The sequence below is a fragment of the Gadus chalcogrammus genome, chromosome 3, assembly GCF_026213295.1.
Source record: "Gadus chalcogrammus isolate NIFS_2021 chromosome 3, NIFS_Gcha_1.0, whole genome shotgun sequence".
Lineage (NCBI taxonomy): Eukaryota > Metazoa > Chordata > Actinopteri > Gadiformes > Gadidae > Gadus > Gadus chalcogrammus.
Window position 1 is genome coordinate 20,750,607 of NC_079414.1, and position 12,500 is coordinate 20,763,106.

Here is a 12,500-nt window from a genome sequence, read left to right on the forward strand (position 1 = left end):
GTCGTCTGTCGTTCAGGGACTGGTTCACTGGCTGAAAATGGGGAATCTGTCTTGGGTGAGGGAAATCATCAATACATTAATCCGAAAAACATTCAAAGGGCCAAAAGCCAGGTATCCGTCACTATAAATGATTAATTAATTAATTAACGAAAACAGACTGCGTCAAATAATTCTTTCCATGGTTTTTCTTTAAAGTGTAAAGTTATAATTATGGATAATTCTCATAGAATATCACTTTACAGTTTTGCATGTTAAACAGTTGATATAGTACTGTGATTCAGACTTCTGAACATCATGTTCAAGGCTGTTTCACAATAGCTCCCGGGGGAGATGTGGTTGGAATTTAGATTCACGACCCGCATTTCTTCACCTGCAGCCCTACAACACGTCGGTATGCGCGGACAACGATGTTTTGCTTTAGGAAGGCACTACCTCAGTAGCAGTATCTTCAACCTCACCGTAGCTCGCCACAGAGAGGGACCACTGCGTATCACGATTGTCCACTGATGAGAAAACCATTTGTAAAGGCTCGATTTATCATACAGAATGCCACCTACAAGTCAAAGAGAACAGTGCAGTGACCTCATGCCCAATCGTCTCCTTGAGCATTCAATTATAAATTTGATACGCAATCTCATAAATCATATGCTTTTTCATTGCCTCGATCGTGTCTGCCACAAAGTGTAGGGAGGAAACGGGTAGCCTAAACCCTAATCACGATGAAGAAAATGATTTGAAGAGATATCGCACAAAATGAAATGACCCTCGAGTTAAAGGGAAGTAAACATGATATGTTTTGGGTGAGTGAGTCAATGAAATGTGACAGTTGTTTCTAAGATATATATACGTAAAGGAGAACGATGGGATGGAAAGAAAATCCAAGCAGATTCTAAGGGTTGTCTTGTCTTTTCTTCCAGCAGTCATTCAATTCAATTCAATTTTATTTGTATAGCCCTTAATCACCATGACAGTCTCAAAGGGCTTATCAGGCCAAATATTTACGACATCCCCCTTTACCCAGGCCCCCACAAGGGCAAGAGAAAACTCCCTTGAAAATAGCAAGGAAGAAATCTTGAGAAGAAACGCATAGTAGGGGATCTCTTCTTCCAGGGATGGTCAGGAGTGCAGTGGGTGCCATAATTGACACACTGGTAAATACATGCACATCATATCAAGTTGGTGATGTGGTGCTGGCCGGTTAACCATGAGGAGAGTCCAGGCATGCAGTCCAGTCACCGCAACACGCTACGGAAAAGTACATAGTGGGAATGTATACTGTATGCATAAAAGCACAAACAAACAAACAAACGCACAAGCAAACACAGAGTGGTCTTCACATCGCATCTGTGTTGTTTTCACACTCCTATTTCTTGTCTTGTCATCATGGCCCTCTGGCCCCTTTATCTCTGTGTTCCGGTCCAGATGAATGACTGAAGGGCCAGCCTAACGGCCCTGACATACATTCAGGACTTTAATGGTATTCTTAAGTCCCATTGGGAATCTAAGCTCACCCATCCAGTAAATTGAATTCATAATTCCACTGATGGCTGTGCCTCTTAACTATGTATTTTCCTTCTTCTACCAGGACCGCTGATAAAGCACTTGGAGACATCAAATGTAATGCACCCCATGCCCTGGTCAAAAACAGGCGCACATGCACGCACATATCTGCACGTGCACATGCACACACACAAACACACACACACACACTCACGCAGGCTTGTTCACACGTTAAAACCTGTTGGAACACGGCTTTAAAAATACACTGAGCTGGGCTCTCACAGCTTTAATTGGACTTCTCTCACCTCTGTCTTTCTAAGTGTGTGTGTCTCTCTCTCTCTCTCTGTCTTCCTATAACTCCCTGTGTCTTTCCCTCTCAACTCTATTTTTCTCTCTATCTATCTCTCTGTTTTTGTGCCTATTTCTCTCGCTCTTTTATTATCTCTGTCTTAAGGTTGTTTTGCTGTGGTCTGTGAGGGGACACAGAGATGATCGTGACTGTTATGCATTGTCTCTGGTTTCACTCTGTGGCGACTGAATAACATTGCCTGCGCTCGCTGTAACAAACACTCCGTTTTTTACTGAAAAATACATGGCTCCCAATAAGTGATGCTGTCTGATGCATCATGTTGTGCACGCACATGCACGGTCTGAAAGATCAACATGAGGGGCTGCAGGCCTCTCTCGCTCTATGTTTTTGTCAATGTAAGCAAAACAAACAAATATTATTAAATCCGATTCAAATGTGTGCATTGAAACCCATACACACATGATACCGCTAGCATAGTAGAGGCGGATGGGCATTCAGGCCCATTCATGCGTACACACACACACACACACACACACACACACACACACACACACACACACACACACACACACACACACACACACACACACACACACACACACACACACACACACACACACCACCCACACACCCAGTTTTTTGTCCTTGTCCAATTTCTGTTATTATGATGTGACCAGAGCCTCCACCCACTGTTTGTCTGTCCTGCGAGTCCCGTCCTAATCACAATAGAGCTGTCACAGCTGATGGCGCTTCAGCTCCTCTGTTCCTAGAAGGATGTACACACTGCTTACCCTCTTTGTGGGTCCAAAATATTCTCTCCTCACTATGTTTGGCACATGCAGCTGATTTTTATATGAATACAAGCTTTGTGCCATCCTGCAGCGGATAGCGAAGACAGGAAAGTAAGAGACCGATCTCATTCCTAAATTGCGAAAACACAAACATGAATATCATGGTCTCGAGAGCTATCAGCATAGGGCCCCCAGGTGGGAATTGAACCCGGGCAGCTACAACGTGTATTGCCAGTATGGTTAGAGGCACACTAGCATGCTGAATCCCTTCAAGAGATCATTTCTAAAATGATATTTATTTAATTTTGGCTGGGCCTGTGAGTGAAAGTATAAACAAATGATTTCAGGATCTATTATTTAGAGTTTCAAGCCGACTCTATGATGCCTGGGAAAATACGTTGATCATAAAATACATTAATCTCCTAGTTATTAAGGATGAACTAAGCCACTAACATACTTTCGACGTTTCTGATACTGAGAACAGACATTGTTGCTTGTATGTCAGAATTAAGAAGAAGTCCATCATCCTGATAATTCATATAGGGGGAGAATCTCACATTTAAACGCATGGTGTAATTCTCAGCTTCTCCTACTCCCTTACTCACCAATTACTCAGACACTCAAGGAAAAAAATAGGACGTGAGGGGCATCAAAGCAGCAGATTGCAGCTATTATTTCAAATAGACCATCCACCCACTTGTGCTTTCATCAAGGATGGTGTTTTGAAAATGACACACTGGTACTGACGTCACTATAGCCAGAATTGAACAGCTGATAACCAATGGAGTGATCATTTCTGTGTTGAGCTGCAAGAGTTACACGCCCTTTGACTCAGGTAACATCCACCGATACAGAAGTGTATTATGAGGTAGGTAATACTTGTGTCTAACTATATTCCTATTTCAAAGCAATTGAAATGCAGGACTCAAAAAGGTTGTTTGAATCTCCTTTCAGACTAAGAACATGGAAAGACATTGTCCAGTGTTGAGAACTCTCTTCAAGTTGCTTGGTACTAGTACACAAGGCATGTGTAGCCTATTCTCAGTTAATCGCAAGAGGCGCACACACTGCCATAGCTACTTAAGGCCGTGTTCACATCTAGCGGTTTTTTTAATAGGGAAAAGTTGAGCCGACCGTTTTTTCAACAAAAAGAAAAGCTGGCAGCGTTTTTTTGCCCTTAAAGCGCCAAGAGCGTTTTTTCTATTGCCTATCAACGAACCCATTCTAGACCCGACGTTACCCGCCTACTATGTATCCAGGCTAGAGCCCATAAGACATGTTGTAGATCTGGACATGTTCTGTAATTAAAACTATTAATCGCTCCAACAGCACTTTCCCGAGTGAGGCCGTGTTCACATCTTGCGTTTTTTTAACGCTTTCGGTGCTTTAAGGGCAAAAAAAACGCTGCCAGCTTTTCTTTTTGTTGAAAAGACGGTCGGCTCAACTTTTCCTTATTACAAAAAACGCTAGATGTGAACACGGCCTTAACATGTATAATGTATTATTCATCCACTGATAACATCTTGTTTACATTCAACACAAATTATTATGATGGTTCTAGTTCAGAAATAATAATAGGTTCATTTATATCAGGAATCAACCTTCACAAACCTACACAAGTGGCTGACGTATGACATACGACATCAAAAATAAATCAATTTTGTAATGTGCTAGTCTGTCTATTTACGGCGCAGGGACATTTTGCTGTCTTTCAATTAATGTCTCTTCGGAACCAATCTGTCCATGACAGGATCCATTTTGTTGTTTGAGCACTTTTTATGGCTGTGCCTAAAATGTGTTATTATATTAAAAGGAGTTATTATCTTTTCTTACCTTGACAGAAAGATTAGAATTGTATCCATGTGGACATGAAGACACAACAAGGGCAAATGTTTTGGTTTCCCTTCAGCACTGCCATATAAAAGAAAAATAAATGCGATAAATACGCAAAAGTTCTGCATCAATTGTTAAACTGTAAAAGTTGTTTGACAGTTTTAAATGAAAATTGCATAACATTTTTCGCCCAAATGTAGTTTATTTTCTTTTTATGTGTATTTTATGAACATAAAATACAGCCATGAATGATGGCTTGGTTGAAAGCTAATTGGTTACTTTCAACAAAGATCTGTTATGACCGAGAACCAGTTGATCCGTCACTTTCCTTTTAGTAGCTGCGTTTCCATCTAAAAGGTGATGCGAATCTTAAGAAAGTTCGCAAAAAAGTAATTTGAATTAGGTGCATATCCATCAAGTGGTTGGAGCGGAATAGGGTGATGACGTTACACGTTGATGTCGGCAGGGTTGCTATGGCCGGTCGTTATGCGGAAATCGGAAAGACTGTCAGTCCTGTGTGTTCAAAGTTCGCTACGTCACAGCTGTTTCGAAAAGTGTATTTCCATCTCCCATTTTGCGAATTTACTCTCTTTCGCATTTCTCAAAAACCACCTCAAGCGAGCGGATAAACCTTTTTGCGAATTAGAGGATTTTTATGCGAATTTTGGTGTTTCCATCACCGTTTACTGATTCGATACTTCAAAGTTCGCGTAAAATCAGGGGGATGGAAATGCACCTACTGATGGCAATTATGTCCCTGGTAACATTCTACTACGTTCTACAGAATATCCCAGCGAGAGTTGCCCTTAAAAGATCCCATGGCATGAAAATGTCACGGTTTTCTAACATTAGAGTTCCCCTAGCCTGACTATGGTCCCCCAGTAGCTAGAAATGGCGTTAGGGCTAAAATGGCACTAGGTATCCTGCTCTGTCTTTGAAAAAACAAAGCTCAGGCACGCAGATTTGGAATTTTTACCCGTATGTCGTCATAAGGGCAAATGTTACCTCCCCTTCTCTGCTTTGTCTGCCAAGAGGGCTGTTGTACGCTTCTTTGTTATTTGGATGACCGTTCTGCTGTTGGTGTCATGGCACATAACACGTCAGGTTCTCTGACGTCTCTGGTATTTCCACAACCAGACTCGTAGTGGGGGTTATCTCAGCCATGGTTGAGAAGGAATTGGGGGGAAAGGAACTTTCAATGTCACTCCCTGAAATACATGAACCGCAACAACGACGAGAAAGGGATTGATGCCCGCGATTGTCTCAAGCCGGAGCCCTCTGCCCACTGCCTGCCGCCAAGAGGCACCACCGCCGTGAGGCAGCACCGCCGGCAGGCACCACTGCCGCGAGGCACGCTGCCCACCTCCGAGGCGGTGGTGGCTCGTCAGTGGGCAGCGGGGCTCCGGCGGGAGACAATCACTGGCAACAATCCCTTTCTCCTCCATGTAGCGGTTCAGTCTACTTCAGATTGATGTGGAAGTGGGAGAACCAGAGACGTCGGAGAACCCGACGCAGCCGTTTGAGGTTCATAATATCGTCTGGAGGCGCACACAGCTTTTGGCCGTGATAATATATGTTATATGATATATATATATATCAATGTATAATATGATATTATTTAGATATAGAGCTCCAGGACTCCCGCCAGAGCACCCAGAGTGTTCTAGAATATTTACAGAACAAGGCCAAAGACTGTGTGTGCCTCGCCATTGCGATACATCCTCTGTCAACAGAGCACATGTGGCCCCAAGCTGCTCAGGGCCAAAACCCCACCCTCCTTCTTGACCCGCCTCTCTCCTCCTCATTTGCATTAAAGTGACAGACACCGAAAAGGCGAATTTGGGGAAAGCTCAATATGCGACTGGCTTCTGGTGGCTGTAATTCTACACCACGGCTGAATTTCGGGAACGTCTTCAAATACTGTGTTAAGGGCCCACTAATACCTATATTAAAGCATCCATGGTGTAGTATGCCATGGGACCTTTAAGTTGCATCATAAAATTACATCAATCAATGATCTGCCTTCTAAACTTAGATCAATTGACTATTTTCTTCTTACACCTTAGTAAAACAATCAAACGTTTCTGAATCTCTAATGTTGTGAACCTTAGTCGTACTTAAAGAATTTGTCCAATCATCAAACTAGCAACTAAGCATAACATTTAATAATAATTTGGAGAACAATAATTAATCACATAATATTTGACAGAAGGAAAAATTTGTAAAAGTAGCATTGCGTCGTAACATTTCAGTAATTAATCAGTAATGGTATTTCTGCCAACACCATATTACCTACATGCATCAAATATCCATACACATTTATCACATATTATCAGGTTAAAACAAAGATGTTTTACTCAATTACATATTATTGTTTGGCAGTTGTGATTCTCTTCTTAACTTCCTTCTCAACTACTGTGACTGGTACTGGTTGAATGACAAACACTGAACTTTTTACATCCATTATCCTTTGCCTGTAATGTTAAACCTTTGTTATTATTTTCAATAACTATTTTGTGAATCTTCAGCTTGTCCACAAGCGTCCTGGCCAGGCTAAGAGAGGCTGGTGAAAGGAGGGAATGGCTCAGAGGGGAACAGGATGTCACAGTGATTACCTGGAACACCCTATAGAGCTTCAGACTATACATATTTCAAATTCAAAACCGAGGCACTTATTGTAGCGCTGTAGTCATATTTGCATTGTTCCCCCAAAGGTTTCGAGGTAAAAAAGAATTAGGAGTTTTGCCTTCATATACAAATCAGATGTTTAACCGCAACCAGCCCCCCCAGCCACATACACACACACACACACGCACACACACACATACAAAATCGTATACACTACAGCACATAAACAAAAGCATTGCTTACACTTGCAACAACAGCTTCAGTTATGAAAGGCTAACGATATTCTGCATAAAAATTAGTTTCTCATCTAGCCAACACACATACGTCAGATGTGTGTTGGCTAGATCCACACTCACATAGACATAGACGCACACAAAAGCATGCACACACGCAAACACACACACAAACACACACTACGAAGTGAAACCAATAAATATAAATTTTTCAATGTCATATCCTCAAACATTTTCCACAATAGAAACACAAAGATTCGTACATTCGGAAGCAGCACATTAGAAACCCTTCTCCTCTGTGGGGCGGGGGGGGGGGGGGCCCACGCTTGTGCTCGACGCCACGACCAGAGACACCGGGTGGATGCTGTGAGTTTGTCTCCGGGCAGTGCCCCTGGTGGCGGGATCACAGGCCCCCGGGCTGGCCGGTGCGGGTGGCCGGCCGGTGGTCCTGTCCCCTCTCTTCCAGACACAGCAGCTCGTGGGTGATGGTGCTGGAGGAGGTGGTGGTGGTGGTGGTGGTGATGCTGGTGCCAGTGTTGCCCCGCCCCTCGGCGTAGGCGACCACCAAGCGGCGCTTCTCCCGGGGGACGGCGGCGGACACAGGGGGCCCCGTTGCGTTGGCCCTGAGGTAACACGCCGTCCAGGGGCCACCGTCTGTGGTGCCGGGGGGCGGGGCTAGGGGTGGGACTGGGGCAGTGGCTAGGTTGTTGCCTTGTTGTTGTTGTTGTTGTTGTTGTTGCAGTTGTTGTTGGAGGGGGTCTTGGAGGGTGCTCTTGGGGTGCGGGGTGTGGCTGTGGGTGTGGCGGTACTCCTCGTCGATGTCCTTCCCCAGCTTCCACCTCTTCCACTTCTTCAGCATCTCTGACTGCACCTGGGGACGGGGGGGATGGGGGGGATTAGAGGGGGGGGGGGGGGGGGGGGGGGGGGCATGAAGACAGAAGGACAAGACGTGCACGATTGATACGTGGAGGATTGTGCGTGTTTGAGTGTGTATGTATGTGTGGGTTCCCTGTTCATTTGTGTGTGTGTGTGTGTGTGTGTGTGTGTCATGGCGAACAACATTTAATTGGAACATAACACAAAGAAATAAAAGGTGTTAAAGACCTGTCGTGAGCAAATGTACATCTTCTCCTGTTTCGAAAACTGGGAAATGAAGTCTGTGATGTTAGCTCACCTCTTTGTTGACAAAACAGTACAAGATGGCCACCAGCAGCCCCTAAAGAGGACGAAACAAGCAGACCATCACATGCGCTCAAATACAAAGACTCCAATACTTTACTCTAAGCTACGGTGAAAATAGGGAAAACTGTGAGCTTGAACCCTGACCTGGAAGGAGTTGAACAGGAGGTCACAGAAGAGGCGTATGAGGCGCAGCATGGAGCCCTTGGGGACTGACTCGTCGATGACGAAGGTGAAGAGGATGGCGTGGATACCCAGCAGGGGGATCAGGGTGAGAGTAGACTTTGCCAGTCTGGTCAGGAAGACAAATTTGGCAAATGAATGCGCAAAACGCTTGCCTGATAGGGTTGCTTTCGTTCCCTGCTAAACTTGGTAAGAGATCTGCCCATAGCCGTTTCAGGTAGTAGATGGTGCTTTGTTTCCTGTTTTACCTGAACTTGTAGTCTGTGTATCTCATCTGATGAGCCTTGAGTTTGGACATCAAGATTTGGATAATCCGGATGAAAATAAAGAAATTGATCTGGAGGGAGATTGAGGATAGGAGGTCAACACAACGTACACAGGCAGAAAGAACAGAGAGAGACTGGACATTTTGGTTTCTGCTCTTATATATATTCAATATTCTATCACTGTGAACCAGTTATACTTGCAGGTATTATTTTTAGGCACTGTCAAATATTAAAGGTGACATATACCACCAGGTGTGAGTGTGATAAGCTGTTACAAGACGTTTTGAAGATCGGCCTCTTCTGACAGCACAAGCGGGCGTGTCCTCCTAGATGTATGCTGGATAGATCAGTCTACCAGCCTACCCAGTGGACTGTAGCAAACGTTGCTCATCTAGCCGTCATACATCATAGGTGGACCCGCCCATCTATGATGTCAGAAGAGGCTAATCACATTCACACCCGGTGGAATAATATGTCACCTTTGAAACGCTGGAACTGGTAGCATGGAGTTGGGTGGGGGGGCATGGGATTAAGTGGGAGTGTCACACAGGATCGTCATTGAAAAACACGTTTCCACATATCATATCGCTATCAAAACAAAGCTGATGAGCTGTTTTGCTCCATCTTTCTTAGAGTTACAGAGACTCTCTCTGCCAGTCTTGGAGTTTTTTTTGTAAGGCAAAATATGAACATTTTGAAAGCTGAGCGTGAAGTGTGTGTTGATGATGGCAGGTTTAAGCAGCCTCACCTGGCCCTAGTCACACTGATGGGACTCTGGGGCTGAGGGAGGCTGTCCTGCATTGCGCAATCAATGTGCACAGCTTGAACCAGCACTCACCCCACACACACTTGGAGTGATCGCCTACATGGGAGTATGGATCACCATCCTCATGTTTCATTGTCTGCAAACTCTAATCTACGTCCTTGTCTTGGGGGAGCCCAGTAAAAGCCATCTAGGTGGCGTGTAGCATGGACATAGGGAAACTGATATAGCAAACCTAATATATTACATTTTCATTTAAAATATATCATGAGGAGATTTTGACGTTTTAGAATTGTAAATTCTACTGGATTAAATCCTTTTGATACACACGCTACTATGAATTGTTGCAAAACTCATAAAAAAATAAAATGAAATTAGCTGTTAAAATTAGGCTGTTTTTTTAGGCTTTTAAAATTAGCGTGTTAATAACTCGTTAACGCAATCTTATTTTATAATCTTTTATAATTAATAAAAATTGACGCATTAACGCTTTGCGATCACTTTGTCTAGTTTTTGCTTATTAAGTACCTTTGGTATGAATGATACCAAAGGTACGCCTAAAAAATATATATATTTGGCCGGCAAATTATTTGCCATGCATAAAATCAAAATCGAAGACACAAACATATATTAATCAACTTTGCGCACAACTATTCCATTGGTTTGACAGGCATTTCTCATGATGTATACCAATGATCTATATGGACAGGCCATGGAACGCAATACGCTCAGAGACAGAGAGCCAAACCTACCAGATATGCAAACAGAATGGGGCAGCGTATTATCCACCAGTAGCCCATGTTGATGTTCCTCTCCCAGCACCTACAACACACACACACACACACACACACACACACACACACACACACACACACACACACGCACACGCACACGCACACACACTATTTGAGTTTTATCACAAGTCTTATATGTTACAAATGACGCTCAGACACTGGGAGTGTCTAAAAGCTTTCAGGGGAATGAAGAGTTATGATAAGAGGAATAACCCCCCTGGAACAGAATCCTTAAGGAATGAATAATAAAGAACTCCACAGATGGGCCAAATACATTCATAAATAGATATAGACCCCTCATCCATTATGAAGTAAGTAAAGTCAATGGGTGGAGCAGAAAGCAATGAAGTGCTATGAATATATATGAAGAAATAAATGATTAAATATACACATAATTAAGGGTGAGGAAATAAAGAAATGATGACCTTTAATCAAACAAAAATAAATGATCATTCTATTTTTCATGTTGTTCTCTCAGATAAAGAGAGAGAGAGAGAGGGAGGGAGGGAGGGAGAGAGAGAGAAAGAGAGAGAGAGAGAGAGAGAGAGAGAGAGAGAGAGAGAGAGAGAGAGAGAGAGAAAGAGAGAGAGAGAGAGAGAGAGAGAGTGTTCACAACTTACTCCTCATTCTCATACAAATATTTCACCGTCGCCCACGGCAACACAAATGCGAGGGGCGCACCTGGGAACAAGGAGTCACAACACGTGAGCGAACCTTTAAATGCACACTGTGACACATTATGCAAGTGAACACGCGGTCCACTGTGACGCGGTCACTCAGGCGGCGTTACCCCAGCCGATAGCCAGATAGATGTAGAAGTAGTTCCTCTCGCTGAACACGGTGGTGACCAGCAGGCTGTGGAGGTAGAGACCCTCCACCAGCAGCCAGTAGTTGTTGGCCATCACACTGTACTGCATCATCACCACAGCACTGCGGCACCACACCACCACCTGGCACACACACACACACACACAGCAGGGGTGCACACAAGGCTACATCATTTGAGGACCATGCAGTACACACACACATGTAAGGATATGCACGGATGGACACACACAAACACGCACACACATGCAGACACACACACATACATGCTTGCATGTGTACAAACACACACACACACACACACACACACACACACACACACACACACACACACACACACACACACACACACACACACACACACACACACACACACACACACACACACACTCACACACCTACACATGGATACACAGAGTGCTACTCTGATGCTACATTTATGCCTCCAGTTACCTGCCCTAAGCAGGGGTGTGCCCAGAGAAGGGAGGGGGGACCAGGGTGGCACGTGTGTGTGTGTGTGTGTGTGTGTGCGTGCGTGCGTGCGTGCGTGCGTGCGTGCGTGCGTGCGTGCGTGCGTGCGTGCGTGCGTGCGTGCGTGCGTGCGTGCGTGTGCGTGTGTGTGTGTGTGTGGGCTGACCGGCACGCGGGCCCATGCCTCTGGCTGGCGATGGGTGGCACTCCGGGGGTGTGAGGCGAGGACCAGAGTGTCCAGCAGAGCGTCTTTGAGCAGGATGGACGCCGCTCTCAGGATAAAGGAGGAGAAGAGGTTCACGTGAATGTTGTTCCTTATACAGTGCAGCTTCCTATGGGGGGAGTGAACGAGAGGCCCTAAGTACTCCCTCAGGTTAAAGAGGTCAACACTCGTCTGCCTGCAAGCGCCCACCCGACGCCGCCTTGACCCTTGACCCTTGACCCCTAGACACTGAGGGAACGTATCCATGATGGGCGTCAGTGTTGATAAGTAGGAGGGGTGGGGGGGGGGGGTTGCCATGGAGGCACACCACTGCGACGTCACCGTCGGTTTGTGATCTTGTGTTGAAGGCCGTGAGATTCAAACGAAACAATGGTGCGAGTCGCCATGGTAACAATCACGAATCGAACTGGCTCCGTGATTGGTGGGGCTGAGAGGACTGTTTGAGGGAGGAAACTTTAAGGGATCAGTGAGCCCAGCCAGCAGGCCCTACTCTGACACTGA

At 44.9% G+C, this 12,500-nt stretch overlaps 1 protein-coding gene across 4 annotated transcripts in view; it reads right to left on the minus strand.

Moving 5' to 3' along the window:
* Positions 1-7,587: 7,587 nt before the first annotated feature.
* LOC130380189 (glucagon receptor-like) overlaps positions 7,588-12,500 on the minus strand; it is a 20,805-nt gene continuing 15,892 nt past the window's right edge. For 2 of the 4 annotated variants that reach the window (XM_056587379.1, XM_056587380.1), the window contains exons 7-14: positions 11,943-12,108; positions 11,271-11,430; positions 11,101-11,161; positions 10,439-10,508; positions 8,906-8,994; positions 8,622-8,766; positions 8,470-8,511; positions 7,588-8,166 (exon numbers count right to left, since the gene is read on the minus strand). In XM_056587379.1, coding sequence (XP_056443354.1) covers positions 7,699-8,166; positions 8,470-8,511; positions 8,622-8,766; positions 8,906-8,994; positions 10,439-10,508; positions 11,101-11,161; positions 11,271-11,430; positions 11,943-12,108 — 1,201 coding nt within the window. In that variant the 3' untranslated portion in view covers positions 7,588-7,698. The remainder of the gene's footprint in view (positions 8,167-8,469; positions 8,512-8,621; positions 8,767-8,905; positions 8,995-10,438; positions 10,509-11,100; positions 11,162-11,270; positions 11,431-11,942; positions 12,109-12,500) is intronic. The other 2 variants (XM_056587381.1, XM_056587382.1) reach the window with 2 other exon arrangements.